This window comes from Narcine bancroftii, chromosome 4 (genome assembly GCF_036971445.1).
Source record: "Narcine bancroftii isolate sNarBan1 chromosome 4, sNarBan1.hap1, whole genome shotgun sequence".
Lineage (NCBI taxonomy): Eukaryota > Metazoa > Chordata > Chondrichthyes > Torpediniformes > Narcinidae > Narcine > Narcine bancroftii.
Genome location: NC_091472.1, coordinates 242,856,101 through 242,881,696, shown reverse-complemented (window position 1 = coordinate 242,881,696; position 25,596 = coordinate 242,856,101). Strand labels below are relative to the sequence as shown.

The 25,596-nt window shown below is 43.2% G+C and overlaps 1 protein-coding gene across 3 annotated transcripts in view; it reads left to right on the top strand.

The window, feature by feature from the left end:
- The window catches only part of LOC138761791 (SPATS2-like protein), a 165,751-nt gene that overhangs the window by 26,925 nt on the left and 113,230 nt on the right, over positions 1–25,596 (top strand). For 2 of the 3 annotated variants that reach the window (XM_069934526.1, XM_069934524.1), the window contains exons 2-4: positions 1,610–1,709; positions 21,329–21,409; positions 24,245–24,353. In XM_069934526.1, the coding sequence (XP_069790627.1) occupies positions 21,371–21,409; positions 24,245–24,353 (148 nt within the window). In that variant the 5' untranslated portion in view covers positions 1,610–1,709; positions 21,329–21,370. The remainder of the gene's footprint in view (positions 1–1,609; positions 1,710–21,328; positions 21,410–24,244; positions 24,354–25,596) is intronic. The other variant, XM_069934525.1, reaches the window with a different exon arrangement.

Genomic DNA, 25,596 nt, shown 5'->3' with positions numbered 1-25,596 from the left:
GTTTTGAAGCAAAACGAAGATCTCTGCAGATGCTGGAATCTGAAGCTAAATTGCTGGAGGAATTTAGTGGGTCGAGCAGTATCAGTGGGAGTAAAAGACTGGTCAATGTTTTAGGCTGGAGCCCTTCATCATGCAAAGTTGTTTTTGCTCCAGTTTCCAGCATTTACAATCTCTTACGTCTCCAGTTTACTTCTCCAGTGCAAAGTCTCTTTAAGGCACGAAGACATTGAAGAAGTTTTTCTCCTCTTTTCAAGGGGAGCTCTGTGAGTTCCTTGCTTACTGCTCCCCCTCTGTGGTTCCTACTGCTCTTGATGAAGGGTTACGGGCTGAAATATTGATAATTTCTCTCCCACCGATGCTGCTCGACCTCCCAAGTTCCTCCGGAGATTGATTTTTTTCAGGAGATCCGGCATCTCCACTGAAATAAGGTAAGAAATTGCCCAACACTGATCAGAGAGTTGTCCTGGTCTATGGGCAACCCCCATCACCCAAGAAGCACACTTGTTTGCATTATGGATGGTGATCAGCAGGGCTCTCTGCACATCAGTCCCAACTTCAATTCTCCAATCTTCAAAAGGCTACTATTTGCTGTGTGCCAGTGATAAGAGGCTTTAGAAATGCAAATTATTTATTTTACATTATATCACTTTTTGAAGTTGCAGACCAACCAAAGCATGAGAATTGTTGAATTGTTTAACTGCACAAAGGTTTCAATAATCTCTATATATGTATAAAATAATTCCAAAGCTTGGATAGCATGAAAAAATGTATACAAGTAAACCAAGTAAACAATTACATTGAAAGTGAGAGAATTTTTAATAACTTTAAGCAAATATACTCTCTAACAGATTTTCTTCCTCATTATTTGAGACTTTCATGTTGAACTACATTTTATTTTTTAATTAAGAAAACAGGACAATATTAACCCTTTGATAATCCATCCTCAATAGCCTGAATCCATGAAGGGGATTTTTTTTGTCTCCTTGACATTTGGAGCCAGACACTACTCATCAGCAATGTCCATTTGATGACATTTCTGTGTAAAGGAAATATTTGGAAAGAAATAAAATACTTTAATGGTCCTTTAATGCCACGATAATTTTCCACTCATTCTTTTTCCTCATTCCTTCTCATTTGAAAAAAAAGGTGGTTGTTTTTCTGTGTGTTGTCTCCCCCACACAAACTACCAAGGGTTACTGCAACACTATAACAGCACCAGCAGGCCGGGCTCAAATCTTTTGGTGTCTGGAAGGAGTTTGTACATTCTCCCTGTGCCCACGCGGGTTTCCCCCGTGGCCTCTGGTTTCTTCCCACGTTAATTAGTCACATGACTGTAATTGGGCAGTGTGGGCTTGTGGGCTGGAAGGGCCTGTGACCAAGCTGCATCTCTAAATATAAAATCTTTTCACTTCATCTGTTTCTGATTGCATATCAAAGCACATTTTTAAAAAAATTCTAGTTATTTGAAACCCATTTAAAGGTCAAAGGCAATTGGGCACAACGACTGTGGGAGGTGATGCTATTTCCAGTATTCCCATTGTCTCTGAGCTCCATTTCCAGGAACCTGAGAGTAGTCATTTGAATTAAATTAATGTACTTTGCTTTACAGGCATAAGAGACCATTGATAACTGCTGCCATCACTCTTCCAGTTGTCTAATTGCATTCAGTTCTCCATTTCAATACTATTGGAAATCATTGTTTCTACAAAGTAAGTGAATTTAATCTCTGCTTCTTTGCAACTGATTTCTAAAAGAGCACATTGTCGTGAAGCTTTCCTGATCTTGATAAATATATTCAGTGATGATGTACACAGCTTTGTACAATACATTTGAAAAGAGTTAAGAGTCTGTGAATGAGTTTGAATTTCAAAACCAACCAACCTTCTAATGCAAATTCCAAAAACATTTGGAAAATTTCCAGAAGTAAACAGCTAGCCAGTAGTTGGTGAATGAACTGCAGAGATTTAGATACAATTTAGATACAGAGCCTTGGTTCAGCAGATCCAGAAAAGCCAGGGAGCATTTCAAATTCTTCCATTTGAGCCACTACCTTTTCATTTAATTATCAGATACCCAGGTAAATTACCAAAAAGATCTCTTGGTACAAATGGTTGCTTTATTTTCTTCCAACAATAAATTTTATTCACAATAAAAGAAATACAAAGGGAAAGCAGTAGTCTTTTTATAATCTTAATGTCATTTTGTAATTTAGTCAACATATTTCATTTCTGTACACTGTAGTGTTAGCCAATCATTATATGGCCACCGTGACAGAGGTGCACCAAAGAAAAGGTACAAGGACTGCCTAAAGAAATCTCTTGGTGCCTGCCACATTGACCACTGCCAGTGGGCTGATATCGCCTCAAACCGTGCATCTTGGCGCCTCACAGTTTGGCGGGCAGCAACCTCCTTTGAAGAAGACCGCAGAGCCTACCTCACTGACAAAAGGCAAAGGAGGAAAAACCCAACACCCAACCCCAACCCACCAATTTTCCCCTGCAACCGCTGCAATCGTGTCTGCCTGTCCCGCATCGGACTTGTCAGCCACAAACGAGCCTGCAGCTGACGTGGACTTTTTACCCCCTCCATAAATCTTCGTCCGCGAAGCCAAGCCAAAGAAGATACAGAGCCTTGGTTCAGCAGATCCAGAAAAGCCAGGGAGCATTTCAAATTCTTCCATTTGAGCCACTACCTTTTCATTTAATTATCAGATACCCAGGTAAATTACCAAAAAGATCTCTTGGTACAAATGGTTGCTTTATTTTCTTCCAACAATAAATTTTATTCACAATAAAAGAAATACAAAGGGAAAGCAGTAGTCTTTTTATAATCTTAATGTCATTTTGTAATTTAGTCAACATATTTCATTTCTGTACACTGTAGTGTTAGCCAATCATTATATACTTTGTAGCACCATTCCCAGGTGGCATCCTTGGGTGACATCCCATTTTTTTCCCAAAAAATATACATTATTCACAATAAAAATGTGTACAGAGGGAATACAGTGCAAGGTTTTTTTCACATGCTCATAATCATTTTGTTGCCATACTTTAATTGTTTATTTTATTATGTAGCATTGTTGCCACCATGTTCCCCTGCAGTTCATCCCCTCTCCATTATTTTAGAGGCTTCCCCATTAGTCTTAGCCCCTCAATAACCAATTGAAGAACGGACCCTAGGCTGTGGCCCTTTCCTGGAAAGTCTTAGCGTTGGCTGCACCAAGCCTCAGTCCATATCCCTGCAACCTGGAGTGTGCCAGTCAGCAGGCTTCCCTCACTGACATCTCCCTGTGCTATCCCCTTCCAAAAAAACAGTCAAAGGGCATATCAGTGGCTATGGACCCTCTGGCTCACCAGATAACAAGCAGGGTTGGAATATTTTCAAAGTTCCTTCCAGATTAGGAGTGTCCTGGTTCTTCAGTGAATAAAATCTGAGTTAAGCAAAATGAGTTGGATTAGTTTGCCACAGTTACTAAGACAAGATTTAAAGTACCATCAACCATGTGGCAGATACTTTCAAAATATGAATCATATTTGTTCATATTAATTGTAAAACTGAATGGATTTTGCTGATAATTATTTTTGCCTCATCAGTCCTATTAAACATGCTTTAGTGTAGTGACTGTTGAGTCATCTGGTTACATATGTATCGCAGGATGAAAATGAATTTGAACTTGAAGCTTTAATATAGGAAATGCAGCATGGATTTTTTTTAATGCTGTTGATGGCAAACACAATGAGATCAATAATGAAATTAACTTTTCAGTTCTTGTCTCATGTGTTGATTGTTGTCTGAGATGTTGAGAAGAATCTCGTGTTCTTCTGCCTCCCACAGCAGTGTCCCTAATCTGCTGTTTTACTTTTTTAAAGGTTGGCTCAAATAATAATAATCTTCCATCTGAAGTCTCACCTGAACCAACTTTTTTTTAGCAGGAATTTCATCCAACTACATGTTGTGTAGGATCCTGCCACAAATCCTTTTCCCTAGGTATCTCTGACACCCAAGTATGAAACAGTCCCTCTGCATCCTTGGAGATTGATCTGATCTGTTTGAGATTCTGACTTGACATCCATTTCTCTTCTAATGATCTGTCTCCTTCATAACATAACCCAAATCTGCCCAACCCCAAGCTCACATCTGTTTTAAGCTTCCTCCATGCTCTTCTTATATCTAAAGTTGATCCAACTGAATATGCTGACGGTCGTGAATAATTTTGAGTATAAATCATAACATCAGTACCATTTTCCTCTTTATTACTCAATTAAGTTTTTAAAATTTTTTTAACATACAGAGCACAATCTTGGTTCTACTCATATAAGCATCTAGTCGTTCTTCAGTTATAAAGAGGTACCAGGCTGCACAATTACAATTAAATCTTGTCCTGCCCTTTATGATGCCTGTTCATGAACACTTAACAGCACCAAATTAAATTCTGGTACTCAGTGAACAGATAAAGCAGCCAAGAGTGCATGAAATTAGAGGCTAGGTGAGCAATGGTATGAATATTGGTGAAACACAAAAGCAGCAGATTCTGGAATATTGAGCAAACAAATCATTCCTGGAGGAGCTCAGCAGATCAGGCAGAATTGGTCAGTCAACGTTTCAGGTCCAAACCCTTTACCAAGACTTGTTGGAGGAGACTATTTGGTCTGCAGATACCATCAAAGGGAGAGATGTTAAGGAGGTTACTGAAGAGGGACGGAGATTTCATCAGATGTTTGGTTTGAGCTGGGAGTTCTGGAATGGGAGATGGGAAGAAACACAGATGACTACAGGCTTTGTGACAATGCGAGTGGCCAGTGTGAGGGTGGTGGTGTGCTCAGTGGGCCATAGCCAGAAGAGCAAGTATAAACCCAGAACTGAGGAAACTATGGAGGTAAGGCCATGGAAGGTTTTGACAAAGAGACAAGGATTTTGAATACTAGAGGAGCAAGAACAACTGCACTGTCTGGTATGGAGGTGTCAATGCACAGGTCAAGATATAATTCCAGACAGTTGTTAACTCAACCAGCAACATCATGGGCACCAGCTTTCACTCCAGTAAGGACATCTACAAGAGGTGGGGACTTAAAAAAGCCTCTATCCTCAAGGACTGTCACCACCTTGGTCATGTCCTCTTCATACCGCTATCATCAGGATAAAGGTACAGGAACCTGAAGAGGAACACCCAGTGGCAAAAAGACAGCTTTTTACCCTTGCCAGGGGATGTCTGAATGGGCAATAAATCACAGACACTACCTCATTTTCTCATATTTTCCTTGCACTATTTATTTATTTTTGAAACATAATTTATAGCAATATTTGTACTGTAATGCTGCCACAAAACAATAAATTTTGTGACATGTTCATGGCAATAATTTGTGATTCTTATTCTGAATGATGATCAGGGAATGGGAATCATTCTTTCCTCTTTCTTCATTATCTCAGTCTACCACGACCAATTGTAGCATTCCCTCCTCAGAGGTTAAAGTTCAAATTAAATTTATTTGTCACATTATATCTAGTACAGTTGATTCATGCTTTCACATTATTGAGCATTCTCTCCTATGGGAGGAGGGAGAAAAGAGAGTGTCTGGGGTATGATGGGTCCTTCAGAATGTTGGCTGACTTTCCAAGGCAGTGAGAGATGGATGTACATGGAATCCATGGAGCGGAGGAAAGTTTTTGCTGTGTTCTGAGCTGCATTCATGACCTTCTGTAGCTTCTTCCAATCTTAAGATTGTGCAGAGCAGCTCCCACACCACACTGTGATGCATGGGCCAAGCATGTGTTCAATGGCATCCCTGCAGAGGTTATTGAGGGACAAAGGAGACATACTGAACCTCCTTCATTTTTAAGACATTGGTGCACTTAAAAAAAATATTTATTAAATCATGAATAAACATACAATAATAGATGAAGCTTAGAAAAACAAAATACATACATGATATTTTGTTTGTAAATAATAACCCCTACAACCCCCCCCACCCACCCCAAACCACCCCCCTCTATTCTACCCCAGAAAGAAAAAAGAAAGAGGAGATCACATAACATAAAATAAGTCAATTAGTTACCATGGTTCGGAACACCACTAATGTGCAGAATAATTCAACTCCATATAATCCAAATACGAGCTCCAAGTTTTAACAAAAAATGATTAATTATTACGTAAATTATATGTTATCTTTTCCAATGGGTTACAAGATCTCATTTCCAAATGCCATCTCTGAATACTCAAGTTAGTCTCATTTTTCCAAGTAATTGCCAAACATTTTCCAGCCACAGCTCAAGCCAGTCTCAAAAAATCAATTTGAAATTTATTTAATTTTAACTCTAAACTCAATCTTTTAATATAATCCAACAAAAATATTAAAGGATCTAGTGGAAGCTTCAATTTAAAAATTGCTTCTAAAAGTTCCTTCAATCTATTCCAAAAGGGTTTCACCGTCTCACATAACCAAGTAAAATGTAAGAAAGAGCTCACTTCTTTATGACATCTAAAACATAAATCAGAGGAAATAAACTTATATTTTCTTAATTTCTCCAGAGTTAAATATAATTGATGAATAAAATTATAATGAACCAATCAATATCTTACATTTACAATTTTAGTCATACTGTCCCTACATAAATTCATCCAATCATCCTGAGAAATAGATATAGCTAAATCTTTTCCCCATTTTAATCTAGATTTATGAATATCCAGCTTAAGAATTTTATTCTATAATAAAGCATACATCTCAGATATAAATTCTTTCTTGTAACCTTCAGTAAGTAAAATTTCAATCTTCAATCATCTAGGTAACTGTACCATACGCCCAAAATGATCCAACAATAAGGCTTTGATTTGATAATAAGAAAAAAGAGTATTCGAAGATATATCATATTTCTCTTTCATTCTTTGAAAAGAAATAAAATATCCTGCTTCATAACAATCTTGCATCAATTTAATACCCTTTTGATCACATAGCTTTAAAAGTTGATTATTAAGTGTAAAAGAAAAAAGCTTATTTTGATACAATGGAATTTTACCTGTAGTTTTACCTTGAGTACCTATAGCTTCATTTTTTAATACCATAAATCCATTAAATGTTTCAAAACAGGTAAATTGTAATTACTTAATAATTTAGGATTCCATCTAGAAATAAACTGATCCATCTTCTTCTCACCAATCTGAGATAACTCAATATTAGCCCACGTCAAAGGTTTATCTACTTCAAACATCCTATTAATAAATTTCAATTGTGCTGATTCATAATAATTTTGAAAGTTAAGTAGTTTCAAGCCTCCTAATTCCTACTTTCAAGTTAATTTCTGTAATGATATCCTTACCATTTTATCTTTCCATGAAAACTTCCTCACCAAAGCATTTAAATCTTTTTTTTAAAAATTGAGGAATCTTACAAGGCATAGACTGAAAAAGATATTGAATTCGAGGAAAAATATTAATTTTAATACAATTAACTCACCCTAATAATGGAACAGGTAAATCTTTCCACTGATTCAAATCATATTTGATTTGAGACAATATGGGCAAATAATTCAATTCATATAAATGACTTTAATTACTATCTATCTTAACACCTAAATTCTTAATCCAATCTAGCATTGGTGCACTTCGTTGATCGTGGCATCAACATGTTTGTCCCAGGACTGGTCATTGGAGACATTTAATAAAGCTATGTTTTCTTTCCACTTTGCTGCCATGAATGTAGACAGGGGTGTGGACTCTATCCCCTCTACTGATCAATGATCATCTCTTTCATCTTACTGACATTAAGATAGCGAGAGATTGTTATGTTGACACCATGCAACCTGACTGTCAATCTCTTTCCTGTGTTCCACCTCGGTGTTATCTGATACCTGACCCACTACTATGGACTCATTGGCAAATTTGAAGATGAAGTAGGAAGAGTATTTAACTGTACAGTCATGGTGCAGGGGAGTCGAGTAGGGTGTTGAGTACACATCTTTGAGGAGCACTGGTGTTGAGTGTGACCATGGAGCTGTTGTTACCCATCTTAGACTTTTCCATTTTATATTTAGTCATGCAACCTGATAACAGGCACTTCTGGCCCACAAGCCTGTTCTGCCCAAATACACCAATCAACCTACAAACCCTATATGTTTAGAGCACCTGGAGGAAACCCACACAAATACAGGGAGAAAGAACAAACTTCCTACAGACAGTGCAGGATGTGGACCCACTGTAATAGTGTGGCACTAACACTAAGCTAACCATGCCACCCTTCACTAATTGTCTCCACTAATAGTGTCTGTTAAACAGGAAGTTAAGGATCCAGTTCGAGAGGAGGGCACTGATGCTGAGATCATGAAGTTTGGGAATGAGTTTCGTTATGAGCCCAGAGGACCCGAAAACCCAGCAGCAACAGAGATTCACCAAGACAAATAGTTTCTTAAGCAAAAGTTGCTTTTAATTATCTTTAAACATAAAAACAGGATCAAACTTTAACTTATTACTATTAACTTAACCTAACTTAACCTCCTTCTAATTCTAAACGCACATGTATGTAATGTGTGTACAAGTTCAGAAAAGTTCTTTGATTCACAGACCAATCTCACTTCTAACTCCTCCAATTCATTGGTTGCAGGCAATTCTTATACTGTGCACAGAATTTAATATTTATGAATTTCACCAGGCTTTGGTACTTGAAAGGTAAATGGTTACCACTCAGGAAGGTTCTTGTCAGTTTTCAGAGAGAGATTTGTTGCTCATTGGACACAAACTGATTCCTTCGGATCAACTACGTCAGTGTCTTGCTGAAGAAACTTGCCCCAACAGGGTTTTCCAGATGATAACCTCTTTATTTCAGGTCACCACAGATTTCCTTTTGTGTTTCCCTTATTTTAAGTGAAACATTATACAACCAGCCATCTCCTCTTGTATGGACCACATGGCTTTGAATAGGCTGAACTAAGAACTCACAATCCATCTTCAAAATGGGGTTTTTCCACAAGCTTGTCATGCTCCAGTCTAGCTATTGCTGCTGAACTGTAGAACTGAATTCTCTCTCTCTCTCTCTCTCTCTCTCTCTCTCTCTCAGAAAAAAAACCACATGACCCTCTTAGAACATCAAACTGCATTCAGACTTTGGCACCAGACCCAATCTTCTGAATTTGTTCGTCTGTTGCTTTCCAAAACAATAATCCATTACTCCACACCATGTCCAATTAACACCTACTTGTGAAGTCCTTATAGGCATTTTTCAAATTTTTTTTATAAGGCACTTGGTGCGTGGACTGTCTGGCTTGAGCAGAGCTCTGTCATTTTAAATGAGATCTGTTTTGAAGTGTTTGTATGTGACCTACACTAAAAAATCTGCCATTATTTATCTCCTTTAAAACATATCTATAGACAATATAAAATATAATATTAATCTGTCACAGTTTGCTGGATAATCTACCATGGGTTTGCTTGGACAGAAAGCAAATTGAACTGGGTCACAGCTGGCTGGGAGGCTCGAGCTGATGTGAGCTATGACCTGCCTCTCAAAGCACTCATGATGGTGGATATCAGACCCATAGTCTGGAGTCATTTAGGAAGGTTATTGCACTTTTCTTCAATTACATGTCCATTTTGAAATGTGGGAACTGTGGCCAGGAGATGACAGATAGCTGTACATGTGTCCACCAGTTGATCTGCACAGGTTTTCAGGAGACATCCCAGGACTCCAACAGGGCTGGTCACATTCGGTGGGTTCACATACTGGAAGGCTGACCTGACTTTAGCAACAGTGACTGTGGGTATAACAGTGCTTGCAGTAGTCACAGTCAATGTTGTGGTTGATGTGGCTGCAACACCAATCTCTGACATTACTGGTGGAACCACCTCAGAGATATTGAAAGAGAACTAATGAGCTTTTTTCTTGAAATTTAACCAGGGTGAAAGATGTTGGAGATGGACACAGGAATAGTGAGAGATGATATAAGATCTAAGGATCAAAGTGTTTAATCCATCTGGAATAGTAAAGGGAACAAGTCAAGTCAAGTCACCTTTATTTATCTTTCATAACATGCACGCCCGGTAAAGACGAGATAGTGTTTCTCCAAGACCACAGAACATATTTACATAAATATAAGTTAGAATAGATGTTAAACATATGAAATATTAAATATTAAGAGGTTTACTGTTAAAGTCCCCAGTACCAAGGTACTCAATGTTTTGGGAATTCAGGAGTCTAATAGCCTGGGGGAAAAAAACTGTTGCCCACTATGGACGTAAGGGCCCGAGAGCTGCAGTATCTCCTACCAGATGGCAGAAAGGAGAACAGTTTATGTGAGGGGTGTGTGGAGTCCTTCTCAATGTTTTATTGCCTTCATGGTAGGAAGAGAGCCCCCGATTATCTTTTCCGCTGACTTCACTATCATCTGCAGGGTCTTGCAGTCGGAAGAGGTGCAGCTACCAAACCAGGTGGTGATGCAGTTGCACAGGATGCTTTCAATGCATCCTCTGTAGAATGTAGTGAGGATGGAGGGTGAGAGATGAATGTTCCTCAGCCATCGCAGGAAATAGAGTTGCTGCTGTGCTTTCTTGGCTATGGAGCTGGTGTTAAGAGACCAGGTGAAATTCTCCACCAAGTGCACTCCAAGGAACTTGATACTCTCGATGACCTCAACAGTGGAGCTGTCACTGGTCAGTGGAGTGAATGATTCCTGGAATGAAGAGATTAGCATATGAGGAATGTTTGATGGCTCTTTGACTGTACTGATTGGACTTCAGAGGAATGAGGGGAGAACCTCCTAGAAACATTTCAAAAAATGAAAGGTCTGGACAGAGGAGATGTGGCAAAGTTATTTCCCATGGTAGGGGAGTCTAGGACAAGAGGGCACAACTTCAGAATTGAAAGATTTCCATTTAAAATAGACATCCAGAGGAATTTATTTCGCCAGAGAGTGGTGAACCTTTGGAATTTGTAAATCATGAGTTGCTGTGGAGGCAAAGTTGTGGAGTGTATAGTCAGTATATCAACGATTATGGGGAGGAGGCAGGGGAATGGGGCTAAGTGGGAGAATGGATCAGCTCATGATGAAATGGCAGAACGGTTTTGATAGACTGGCCTCCTCCTGCTCCTACATCTTATGGTCTTGTGGTCTTATAATGAAGACATGATGAAAAATGAAAAGCTATGAAGAAAGTTTCCCTTATTTAAGGACAGGGTATCTAACAGCAATAATGCAGAATAACACCAGTTTCTTCAAGGTTTTCCCTGATTCTGAGTGCTGCTGGATCCAGCTCTGTGTATCTGATCGTTTTTCTGTTTCTTTCTTGCTTTTGTTTTGTTTGGGTTCTTCAGCTGGACAAGATTTCAGTCCATAGGAAAATGCTGCTGGTGAGCCTTTAATTACATCCTGTCAACTTTTACCATTTTGTTGGTAAAGCTTAGTCACATTGATGTTGATTCTTGTCAGGTGCACTATGATCTTGGGAAAACAGTGACTTCAGAGCTGCCAGTAACGGGCTTAAATGCCTATTTGTTTTGCAATTTTTGGGATGATAGATTTTTGGATATTTTAAACGTCCATTGCCACAGAGGGCAATATTAATGACAATGAACAATGTTCATAAATTTTATATTTTACATTGAACATGCATCTCAACAGAAAATGGATGTTTAAAAAAACCCTGAGGTTCATTCAAGTGATCAAAAGCAATACAACACACTGTGTTATATCGTTGTATGAATGAAGGTTATATTTGAGACAAGTAAGCTCTTTAAAAGACACCTTTTAAATGTCTTCAGGCCGTGTTATTGAGCAGATGATCTTTTAATTTCGATTATCGATTTAAGTAAATTAAAAAATATGTAAATTAAGGAGGTTTGAGAAAGTGCTATCAAACCTCAGTCTGCGAATTTCAAAAGATAAATTTCCAAAATGAAAAGTCAAAGTCGTGTAGCTATTTTTCTTTTTATCCACTTGGGAGGTTTCTGAAATAGAAATTATAATCTTTTATTGGTGTCCAGCCTTAATCTGTTGTTTGTAAAGTCTTTTGCTGGTAATGACAACCTTGGAGACATTAATTCCTGTATAAATGTCAGGAGATGTGCCATCCATCACCAAGTTTCTCAGTCCTTGTGTATGTCTTCCTTACGATATACAACCATGGTACATCTGTAGCATCAACTTACACGCCATAGACCCGGAACATGCAATGATTCAATGACGAATCTCAGCCAGGGATAGGAGGAAACATCCATACATAACAACACTCTCAACACTTCCTCTTCACCCACTGCCAATCTTCAGACCTCTTCAAACATGTGAGGGAATCAGATTCAAGAGTTGTTAGTGAAGCACCACAAATTGTTACTGTTTCACCTGAATTCACAGCTGGAGCCACATGTGTTAACCTCGAAGTCTATGAGCCTGCCCTTTCTTAATGTTCTGGCATCTGGCTATATGTTGTGTCACTCCTGAGCCAGGAGTGGGAACTCCCAGTTATGGAGACCCTGTCCCATGCCTCTTCCCCCTGGTGTCACTGGCCCTTGTGATTGATCTTTCCCAGTAGGTTAAGCCCAGTGATTCCCAGCTCCAAGATTATTTTGCTTATTTCATTTCGGAGGCTCTTTCAGTATATTTTTAGCAAACAAAATACACTTCCATTGAAGCAACTGGAAAGAATAGTATTCAAAGATTTCTTTTATTGCAACATAATTATAGATTTATGGCCATAAGGCAAACAGCAAGTTGCCATGAGCATTGCCCAGTACCCCGAACAATAGGAGAAAGAAAAGCAAAAGAGAGTCCCTTCAGAGTCACTGAGTGTCTGTGGTTTCGCCTCCAGCTCTCCCACAGTCTCACAGACTCCAGTCCAAAGCATCGATAATCTAAACTCCAGATCCAGATCTCTAATAATATCAAGAAGCCTTCAGTGCCTGAGGTCCTTTGGGAGCCCTTCTTGCACTCAGTGGCCTCTAGAATTGGGTACCCAGTTCACATGAGCCAGTCTCCAGCAGCCCCAAACCTATGTGAGTCCTTTGATTGCAAGTCACCAGCAGCCCACACCTGTGGGTCCTTCAGCCACTGAGATTATTTTGCTGGTCCACCTGTAGTGTCATCTCCTAGGGTTCTGTTTCTCAATGGGGGCATTCTCCCTTTTCTGGTGTTCTGCGTTGGTCCTCTGCTCTGTCGGTGTCCACAACCCCAAGTAGAATGCTGTCCAGCACAGACATCACCACCTTGGGCATAGACCCCGAAGTTGTAGGATTTAAAAAAAAACCATCAGCTCCTTTAATCGATGTTTAAAGTCTGTATTTGGCGGTCACAATTAGGAATGGACAGTAGGGCCCTGCAGAGCAGTGCTGTGTCTCTGCTCTCCACTCTCCCGGGAATGCACCAGTGGGAGTGCTGTCATTGTTGGGGAGAGGGTGGTAGACATGATTACATGCTGCCTGTCCCTCTGTCTCTGCCTGTTGCTGATGTTGAAAGTTACTCTCAGACACTTTGCACCTGCACCTTTTGCCGAGAGAAACACCAAGTGAGGAATCCACTGCAGGAACCAGGAGAGCCAAACCCCTTTAACTGGAAACTCCACAATGTCCCTGGTAACACATTCAATGAAAAATCAAGGCAAATAAGTTCATCTTCATAATGCAATAAACGAAGACCATCTGCACTTAGTGTGGGTCACAAGTTTGGGTCACAATGGCCAGAAAAATTGAGCAAGGTACGGCAATTAATCGATTAACTTCCAGCTTTGTTTCACAGCCTGTGGTGAGGGTGACCTCATTGTTGAAGTTGCACAGGGATTAAGCTACTGGATCCTTCATTGGCCCATTCTGGACCCAATCTCCAGATGATGATCTTCACTCCCTTTATAACATGACTGACATTTGAGAGCTGCAGATTGATAAAACATCTGAAAAGAAAGAAAAATATTTTGCTTAATATCTTACTGTTCAGATTTAACGGGAATCTATGAGAAGAGAATGTCATGGCCCAGCTCAAAAAGAAGGGCCAAAGCCCAAATGGTCAATTTCTCATCAGTTACCTTTGCCTTTTTACGGTTCTGCTCAAGTTTTATGGATGAAAGGTATCCCCAATAGATCAAAGATATATGTTGATTATGACATTCTCTGGAAAAAGGGGATGTGATGAGGAAAGGTTAGATTTGAGATCCCTCCTGAGCAGGGGTGATTTTCATTCCTTCTGCGCATACACCTTGATGGAGAGATGTTGAGATAGATGCCTAAGATTATTGATCATTCACAAAAAAATAACCTCTTTCATTGCTGCAGGATAATGAATTTGACCGAAATTTCCATTTGAATGTCTATAATGTTGTTAGATAAGCAGCGTCAACAGCCTGATGCAATGAAGGCGGTGACATATAGCATATTCTGCATTTCTTGAGTGAAAGTGGTAAATTCCAGGCATGATGCAGCGATCACCTCTCAATAATAATGTTTCAGTCTTGATTCTGGCATGGCAGGGCTATCATGTTTCGTTTGATCGTGGATCTTGCTGAAGCCATTTCTTTTTGCTGCCACGTTGTTAAGGAAGAAGCAAGTCCAGAGGCAGAAGGAATATTTGGGTAATAGATTAATCTTGGGGGATGTGATAGTACAGATCTATCACCAATGTACATAGTGTATATAGTTACTGTATCTAGACTGTGCTTACAGCGATTGGCTGAGAGCTAAGCCACACCTATTGTTTGGGCCTTAAAGGGTTGTGTCCCTAGCCAGGTCGGATCATTCCGGACTGGTCGGCCACCTGTGAAGAGCTCCGGTCTTTTGCTAATAAAAGCCTTGGTTTGGATCAACAAGTCTTTGGTTCTTTCGACGAGCTCTACAATTTTATTAGCAAAAGGAATTTTTTTTGAAAGGGATGGAGCGTTTAACTCGGCCAGAAAAACTTGATATCGACCCACAGTCAGCTACAGCCTTCAAAGCCTTTAAGTTCTGGCTGCTGAACTTTGAAAACTTCCTGAGATTCATTCAGGTAGAGGAGGATAACCAGCGTCTAACAGCATTGCTGTCTATGGTGTCCTTGAGAGTCTACGAGAACATCCAGGATGAGACCACTTACACCGCAGCCATAAAGGTACTGAAGGAACTGTATGATCAACCGGTGAACAGAGTTCATGCCCGGCTCATGCTTGCGTCGAGGAAACAACAGCCCGGCGAGTCCAGCAGGGCATATTTACAAGTACTAAAGGCATTGGGCAAGGACTGTAACTGTGTGGACAAAACTGCTGCCGAGATCACTAGCGACCTCGTCCGGGATGCCTATGTGGCCGGGCTCCGATCGAATGAAGTGAGGCTGCGCTTGCTCGAACAAGGGGTAGGAAAACTAGAGGACGTGGCCCGGATTGCAATCACAATGGAGGATGCAGCCTTAAAGTCCACCGAGCTCTCTAGGGACTGGACCCCTCGTTCTGATGTGAGTAAAGTGCCCTTCTACCCTACCCCTGACGGCCTGTCGGCTGCTGCTACCCTGCCCCGTGCGAACCCGAAATGTTATTTCTGCGGGAGGGACAAGCACAGCAGATCCCAGTGCCCAGCAAGAAAAGCCAGGTGCCAGAAGTGCCTTAAAAACGGCCACTTTGCTGCAGTCTGTAGGTCTAAAATGGCCGCCAGCAAACACAGTGCCTCGTGTGAAGCTCAACCGCCACTATCCCATTCAAACTCTTCTTCCCCAGAGCTCTCGTCCAATGAGAGCGAGGGCTCCCCTGCACGGCAACGCCTGACGTCACGGAGACGCCGAACCCGGAAGGGGCAACCCACCGTCGCAACCATGGTGATGGCCTGCCTCTTGCCCCCGTGCGGAACACTTGACACTACCGCCGCTGCTGCCGCCGCCACAGCCACCCCCGGGGCCGACGCTACCGCCGCTGCTGCCGCCGCCACAGCCACCCCCGGGGCCGACGCTATCGCCGCTGCTGCCGCCGCCGCCACAGCCACCCCCGGGGCCGACGCTACCGCCGCTGCTGCCGCCGCCACGGACACCTCCGGGGCCGACGCTGCTGCCGCCGCCACGGACACCCCCGGGGCCGACGCTACTGCCGCTGCTGCTGCCGCCACAGACACCCCCGGGGCCGACGCTACCGCCGCCGCAGCCACCCCCGCGGCCAACCAGGTGCTCACCCTAGCGTCCATCGCTGACGACCGCCAGGGCCCGACCACCGATCACGAGCAACTACAAACCCCACTACTTACCATTCACCTGCCACAACAGCACTTCCGGGAGGTTCTCCAACCTTCTCCTCGAGCGTTGACTACGTCATCCCGTCGCGTGACGTCATCCCGTTGCGTGACGTCATCGCGCAAAACTCGCCTGTCAACTGCTTCAATAACATTAAACCAGCAATGCTCTCATCCCCTCACCAGAGCAATGGAACTGATTAAAGTGCATGGACACTACACCAATTGCTTATTTGACTCTGGGTCAACTGACAGTTTTATCCAGCCAGATCTGGCCCTCCGTTGGGGACTTGACATTATCCCCACTACCCAGAGGATCTCATTAGCGACGAGGTCGCACTCGACTGGGATAAAGGGGTATTGCATCGCCACGCTGGAAGTACAGGGCGTGACGGTCACCCACTTTAAATTATTCGTCCTTCCCCAATTGTGCGCCCCAGTGTTGCTGGGATTAGACTTCCAGTGTCAGTTCCAAACGGTGTCCCTACACTTTGGGGGACCCCACGCCCCCCTCTCGGTCTGCCATCGCCCCACTCCCGAAGCACCCGAGCAACCCGCCCCCGTGCCCCGGGGCCAATCCTGCGGCCTTTCCACACTCCGGATTGCCCCGCCAGCACTCTTCGCAAACCTCACCCCTGGCTGGAAGCCTGTGGCCACCAAAAGTCGGCAATATAGTTACGAAAACAGGCAATTCATTAGGAGTGAGGTGCGTAGATTGCTGGATGAGGGCATCATCGAACCCAGTTCAAGCCCCTGGAGAGCCCAGGTGGTGGTTGTCAAGAATGGGGAAAAACTACGGATGGTGGTCGACTATAGCCAGACCATTAACCGCTTCACACTCCTGGATGCGTACCCCCTGCCACGCATCACGGATGTGGTGAACCAGATCGCCCAGTACCGCATTTTCTCCACTATTGACCTACGTTCGGCCTACCACCAGCTCCCGATCCGCTGCGAGGACCGACCATTCACGGCCTTTGAAGCGAATGGGCGGCTATATCAATTTCTCAGGGTACCATTCGGGGTCACAAATGGTGTCGCGGTCTTCCAGCGGGAAATGGACAGGATGGTGGACCAGAACGGGCTAACCGCTACCTTCCCGTATCTGGACAATATCACCATCTGTGGCCACGACATGCAGGACCATGACGCCAACCTAGACAAATTTCTTCAAACTGCCCGTCAGCTAAACCTGACTTACAATTTGGACAAGTGTGTTTTCCGGACCACACGACTCGCTATTCTAGGTTGTGTGGTGGAAAACGGGATAGTCATGCCAGATCCTGACCGCATGCGTCCCTTAATGGACTTACCCCCCCCACATACCCAGAAAGCTCTCAAACGCTGCCTGGGCCTTTTCTCTTATTACGCCCAATGGGTTCCAAACTACGCCGACAAGGCACGTCCTCTTATCAAGACCACCTCTTTTCCCCTCTCGACCGAAGCCACAGCGGCTTTCGATCGAATCAAATCTGACATCGCTGCTGCGACGCTGCACGCGATCGATGAGTCTGTCCCGTTTCAAGTCGAGAGCGATGCATCCGACTTCGCCCTGGCAGCCACCTTGAACCAGGCCGGTCGGCCTGTAGCCTTCTTCTCCAGAACCCTCCAGGGTCCGGAGAGTAGACACTCCTCGATCGAGAAGGAGGCCCAGGCCATAGTTGAAGCGGTACGTCGTTGGAGACATTACCTCGCTGGGAGGCGCTTTACACTGTTGACTGATCAACGCGCGGTCTCCTTCATGTTCAGCAACACCCAGCGTGGTAAGATAAAAAACGACAAAATCGCCAGATGGAGAATCGAACTCTCCACCTTTAACTATGACATCCTGTACCGGCCTGGTAAGCTCAACGACCCGCCTGACGCGCTCTCCAGGGGGACGTGCGCCAGCATACAGATGGACAGACTACGGAAACTCCATGAGGCGCTCTGTCATCCAGGGGTCACTAGGTTTGCTCACTTTGTCAAGGCGCGCAACTTACCCTACACAGTTGAGGAGATCCGCTCCATGACCCGAGCCTGTTCGGTGTGCGCCGAATGCAAGCCCCACTTCTTCCGTCCGGATAACTCCCACGTCATCAAAGCCACCCGCCCCTTCGAGCGTCTTAGCGTAGACTTTAAGGGACCCCTACCGTCGACCAACCGTAATACCTACATCCTTACGGCCATCGACGAATACTCCCGCTTCCCATTCGCTGTGGCCTGCCCAGACACCACTGCCACCTCAGTGATACAGGCCCTTCACAGTATTTTCACCATCTTCGGGTACCCCAATTCCATCCACAGTGATAGGGGGTCCTCATTCATGAGTGCAGAGCTGCAACAGTACCTTCTGGAGTGTGGTATTGCTTCAAGCAGGACCACGAGCTATAACCCACGCGGTAATGGCCAGGTCGAGAGGGAGAATGCCACCATATGGAGAGCGGTTACACTGGCTCTCCGGTCTAAAGGTCTCCCCACCTCTCACTGGCAGGAGGTTCTCACTAGTGCCTTACACTCCATCCGCTCCCTCCTATGTACTGCAACAAATGCCACCCCCCACGAAAGGATGTTCCTTTTCCCGAGGAAATCCGAATCGGGAACCACTGTACCGGCATGGCTCACCGTCCCTGGCCCCGTCCTTTTGCGACGCCACGTCCGGCACTCAAAGAACGACCCCTTGGTCGACCGAGTGACTCTACTCCACGCGAACCCACATTACGCATACGTGGAGTTCCCAGACGGGCGGGAGGACACTGTTTCGGTGCGGGACCTAGCTCAGGACGCGGTAGACCCAGCAAACCCCCCAACTCCTTATGCTCCAGGCCCCGTGCCGCAACAGAAGGACCAACAGCACCCCAATGACTTGGGCCACCCTGCCGACAAAACGACTGGGGAATTGAGTGACGGAGCAGTCGCACCCGATGAGCCCGCTGGTGACACCACTATCTAGACTGTGCTTACAGCGATTGGCTGAGAGCTAAGCCACACCTATTGTTTGGGCCTTAAAGGGTTGTGTCCCTAGCCAGGTCGGATCATTCCGGACTGGTCGGCCACCTGTGAAGAGCTCCGGTCTTTTGCTAATAAAAGCCTTGGTTTGGATCAACAAGTCTTTGGTTCTTTCGACGAGCTCTACAGGGGAAAAAAAAACATGGCACCGAAACAGTGTAAATAATTTGTGACTGAAAACTTGGAGACCTGTTGCAGTTCTCACTGCCATTTTCTGTTTTCAATACATGACCTGAAAAATTAGGTTCAATTCCTCTTCATCTCATGTAAACAAATGAGATCCAATTTGATATATTGTGAAACCGAAGGTGAACAATGAAATGGAATGAGGATTAAAATGTTATAGATCTAAGTCAGCCCTGAATCTGCCCACCTCTTGGATTTTTAGATTGTTAGAAGAGGCACCAACTGATCATCCCTGGAGTTAAGTTGGATATTTTAATGATGCTGGTTTACCAAGAGTTTCTCAGACTCAGAAAATGCAGTGACCATAGATAGGCGGGGTTAACTCCCAGATCAGGGGACAGAATCACTTGATTCAATGGCCAAATGTGGCATCTTCTTCATCCATCTGAAAACCGAGCGTGTGAATCAGGCTGAGTTCCAGGTGGGCCCAATGGAGATCTGCTGGGGAGCTGGCAGACAGCCAGAATCGAAGATCATCGACCCCTTCATGCTTCACTTCACCCCAGACCCACCATAGATAGAAACTTACCTTGTGTTATTCACTCATAAAGAGGCTGTGGGTATTATTGGCTAAGGAAATATTTATTGACCTGATCATCCCAAGTCAACAAGAACCCCAGTTGTGAGTTAAAAAACATTGTTAATCAGTTGGCCTGGGATTTTGCCACTGTTATATTTTTTTGCAACTCTTAGTGAAATCCTGGTGGCCAGCAAACATTACAAATGATGTTGGCATATTCTGTGAGATGGTTACTAGAGTATTGTAGGGTACAGGTAACAAAGGAGATTATTATGAATAGGATGGCAGGGTTATCACTTGCATTTTTACCCAAACCAATTAGAAATGAATGTCAATAGCCCCTTTTAAACTGCAGCACCTGGGTAGCCTTCCTGCGACCTGTGTGCGATTACTGGGGCAAAGGTGTTGGAAGCACCTTTCAAATTGCAGGAGGATTGACCCATTAAATCACCAACCTGGCAATTTAAGGGGGATCCTGCCCCTGTAATAATGTGTCATGAACTCACCGGAAATACCGCTGGATGTTCAGAGCTGACTGCCTGGTGATGCACGCACGCAAGCGCTGACGTCACCAGAATAAGCAGGTTGGCCATTTTCCTGTCAAATTGCCTGTGGACATGACCTAAGTAAGTTTAACTGGGTTCCCTTCATACCTCTGAGGTAGGTCAGGGACCCAGTTGAATTCTGACGAGGTTGACTGGGTCAGACCCTTTCTAACAGCTGCGTAACTAGGGTGCTAATTGGGCAAATTGCCTGATTAACTCCATTTTACACAGCACTTTGAAGGGGCCTAATTAAACCAGACTGGTTTTCTGGTCAAAGATAAAGCAAATCATTGATGCTATGTCATACTTTCCTGATATTACTTCATAAATGTGTGTATATCAACAGAAAGTGAATAATCCTTCTAGAGCAGTGGTTTTTAAACATGTTCTTTCCACTCACATAGCACTTTAAGTAATCCCTATGCCGTAGATATTCTGTGATTTAGTAAGGGATTACTTAAGGTGGTACATGAGTTGGAAGGGAAGATTGAGAATCACTGCTCTGGTCTCAATTGTTACTGAAATATTTTGCTTGAGAAAAATTGTCATTGGCCCATTTCTTTTGCAGTTATGAAACCGTGCACATAACTAGTCAATTAGGTACGATTAAAACAGTGGTTCTCAAACTTTTTCTTTCTATTCACATACCACTTTAACCAATCCCTTACTTAATCACAGAGCACCTGTGGCATAGGGCTTACTTAAAGTCCTATGTGAATGGAAAGAAAAAGGTTGAAAACTATTGCTCCAGAGGCATGATCATGGTCAACATTTGATTTATCAGTTAGTGAAGTGACGCAATCAGCAAATGTAATCATTAATAATCTTAATTTCTTGGTTGTGTTACTTAGCTTCAGTGACAGTGTTCAGTTCAACAAGACCAATTAACTAAGACACAAGCTTGGAATATTAATCTTTTGGGTTTTTTTTTGCATTTTCAACAGATTTGATGAGATAGCCTTTGATATCATCCCAAAAAGGTAGCAATGTCTGAAACTAACACCCAGGAAAAGTTCAAGGAAAAGGTAAGGGCTCCAAAATGGAGGAGTGGGAAATGTAAGAAGATAATGTTATGTACTCTTTACAAAGTTAGGAATTCTACATTTTCAATCCAGCCTTTGGATATTATGGTTAAGGTTCAAGGTTCTTTTATTTTCCTGTGCACAAACTACTCCAGGACAAGAGGGCACAGCTTCAGGATTGAAGGGTGCCACTTGGAACAGAGATGCAGAGAAATTTCTTTAGCCAGAGGTGATGAATCTGTGGAATTTATTGCCACAGGTTGTTATGGAGGGCAAGTCATTGGATGTATTTAAGATAGAGATCGATGTTCTTGATTAACCAGGGCATCAAAGGGTATGAGAAGGCTGGATTTGGGACTGAGTGGGAAAATGGATCAGCTCATGATTGAATGGCAGGACAGACACGATGGGAGGAATAGCCTATTTCTGTTCCTATGTCTTTTAGTCTAATATACAACATTTCTTTCCCTTTATTTGCCCAGTAAAGTCACACAGAGACACTACTAGTCCAGTGCCCCTTCCAACCTAGGAAAGGGAAGCAAAAGAGAGGCCCTTCAGAGAAATTGAGTATCTGTGGATCTCACCACCTGCTCCTATTCCACTGCCTCCTATGTTCCCATAACCTCTGTAACAACCTCCTGTACAGTCCAGTGGAGAACCCAAGCTCTAGGCATCCCCATCACCCTCCTTGGGTCCTGGTTCCAAACCTCCGATACGATTAAGGAGTTGTCAAAACCCAAGCCCCTTTGGGAATCCTGCTTTGCATTGGTACCCTCATGAATCCCAGTCTTAATAACTGACTCCCATGAGCCACAGTGGCCAGTAGCCCACAGCCCATGATGGGGCCTTTGGTTGCTGAGCCCCTTGCTGCTCCACTGCTGTGGTCTCCTACCCTGTAAGGTCTTCTTTCTTTCAAATCAAAGACTCCACCAGAGCCAGCAAAATAAGAAAATGAGCTAGTGTATGTTGTGACAGAGAGGGAGAAGGAAAGCTGGAAAGATAGGGTGCAGACAAACATTGAAAAGGTCACAATTTTAAGGGGGGCATGGGTGGGTGGGGATGGGAAGAGAGAGAGAGAGAGAGAGAGTCATTTGATCACAGAGATTGATTGACAATGCATTGTTTCCTTTGATTTGAATTGTTTATCGTATCATGTACCAAGATACAGTGAAAAGCATTGTTTTGCATGCTATCCAGGCAAGTCAAGCCATACTTAAGTATATCATGTAGTGCAATAATAAAACAAAGTGGTGTTACAGTAAATTAAAAAAAATCAAGGCATAATGTTACTAGAACAAAGTGCTGGATATAGAGGGAAGTACAGTTAAGTTTCCTGGCCTAGCTCCATCCCATCCCAATCGGAAAAAATGAAACCATGCATAGGATATTGACCAGGTCACAGGCTGCTGGGGCATAACAAATCCACATATCCCTGATTTATTTTTTTAACCTTTGTTGTGAGCATCTTAAATGTTGTATGTTATGTGATCTCTTTGTGATGGGGGGGGGGGGGGGAGGGGGGGAGGGAAGGGGACAAATGCTGATCACTGTAGGAGTTTGAGCTTAAAAACTGATAAATAAAATATTTTTTAAAAAAGTAGACTTAAACAGTGCAGGGTCATCACCTTTTTAACCAATGAGATAATTAACAATCACAAAGTCGTTGAAAAGTACATCCGCTGATCATTTCCAGCACAGGCTCCCTAATGAGTGTTTAAGCGGCAATTAATATTGCAAAGTTTTAAAAATAATACTTGAGGATCAGTTTATACAAGAGCAAAACAAATATCTGTAAAAAAAGTATGTCTGCAGATGCTGGGATTGAGTTAATACACAAACTTAGCAGGTTACGCACCATCCATAGGAAGTAAACGGAAACCAATGTTTTGGATCTGGGTCCTTTGTCAGGTATAAGCAAAAACAGATAGGCACCTGAATAAAAAGGGTGGGAGGAGTGGGGAGGAGAGGATGGAAGAAGGGGCAGCAGGAGGAGCAGAGGCAAACACATAAGAGATCATCGGTGAATACAGGTAGGCGGGCAGACGAGAAAATCAAATATCTATTGAGCAGCAAGTAACAGAGACTTGCAATTACAGCACGTTTCTTTCTGTCCAATTTGTGCACTAATAGTCTTTTAGGAAGATTCCCCTGAAGTGCCTTGCAAGGTAATGAAACTTCAAAGAGGTTAAAGCAATGGAGTGGGCTAGTGACCCTATGAAGTCCACCTCAACTCACCTGCAATCCCTTGGAGTCCCTCTGATCTGTCGTTGAGGATTCTGGGGGGTGGGGGGGTGGGTGGGTTTGACCAAGCTGGACATAACGTGTCCTCATATGCTTCTCAGCAGAAGAGAGACACCCATAGCTCACTGGGGACCTGGGCCAGTGTAGCTTCAGCATCAGTGCAGAAAATGTCATATAAATGCTGAACTTCTCAATATAACAAGTTGTTCACTCCATTTGTTTTTCTTTTTCTTCCCTGTGGGTAGATCTTGATGTCCATTCCCCGCCCCCCCCCCCCACCCCACCAGGAACATGATTGAAGTCACACTGTCCTTCAGTACCCATCAGAGCAAAGCCTCATCAATCAAAGAGGGCTGGGGTCTGTCCTTGTGATCAAACCTCTGGCCAGATGATGGGAGTATCACAATAGCGTGCACTGAGTGGATCCTCCAATATCAGGTGTAGTGGCAATGTTTAGTGGCCAGGTCATCTGTAGAGGTATTAAATGCAATGAAAGAAAATGATCAGAAAACAATGGGGGCACATCTCACTGTGCATGACATCATCAAAAATGTGGAGTGCTAATTAACTCCCTCATGCCTCTGACTTCTATTCCAGATTATTGCTGTTCGAACTGTGGTTCCAAACAGAAGTAACAATGAAATTGTCCTGGTGCTTCAACACTTTGACAACAACGTGGACAAGGCAGCACAGGCCTTTGTGGATGGTAAGAAAAATAGTCCTCCAATTGTAAACAAATTTGACAACCACCTCCAATTCATGGAATTTGAGCCTTATTGGTAAGACCGGCATTTATTGCCCAACTCAAATTGGTCGTGAATAGAGGGACTGCTTTGATTCTTCAAAGTACCTATATTTTTGTAGCTCTGGGCACATATGGTCAGATAGGATAAGGAAGACAGATTTCCTCTTCGCATCCTCTCACCTCTAAGGATACTATTCCTTTTGCTCAATTCTTCCAGCTCCATTGCATCTGCTCTCAGGATAAGGTTTTCCATTCCAGAACATTGGAGATGTTCTCCTTCTTTAAAAAAATGTGACTTCCCCTCCACTGCCATCAACTCAGCACTAACCCACATCTCCTTTATTTTCCGCTCATCTGCCCTGGCTGCCTCTGACCCGAGACGCTCGTCATGACCTACCACCCCAGCATCCACATCCAACATATTATCCTCCACAATTTCCACCACCGACAACATGATCCTATCACCAGACACATCTTTCCCTCTCTGCTTTCTGCAGGGACTGCTCCCTCCCTCCCTTCCCACTAATAGTTTTTTAACTTCAACCATGGTGTCTACAGAATTTTGTGATTTACTTTCCTTCCTATATCACTTCTCAGCATTTTTTTCTCTTCTACCCTCCCACCATTATTCACATATAACCTCTTGCCTGTTAGGCCTGTGCTCCTTCCCCGGCCCTTCCTCCCTCCTCTCCTCCCACCACCTTTTTATTCAGGTACCTGCCTGCTTTTTGCTCAGGCAAGAAACACTGGTTACACTTTACATCCTTCTGATGCTTCATGACCTGTTCTGATTCTCCAGCACTCTTTGTATTGGAGATTTTCTTTTAGGAAGGTTTTCTTTTAAAGTTAGGGGAAGCTGACATAGATTTATTTATTTAACAAATTTTAAAATTTCCATCTAGCTTGGTGGGATTTAAACTTGTGCCATGGTATAGTGATAGAGTGCTACCACCAGGAGGAAATCGGAGACAGAATGTGTAGCATCTGGGAAATGCTGTTGCATCTTCAAGATGGATACCTCCACATGAGGTCTGGCCTGTGTGTACTCTATTCTTAGTGCTGTTTGCTGACTTAATATATCTAGTTGTTTTAAAAAGGACCTACATTTCTTTATTGTAATAAAAGAATCATCACATGGTAGCAGGAATGAAGAAACAGTCAAGACTGGAAGAAACAGCCAAGTTCAACTGTGCACAGGCGTGAA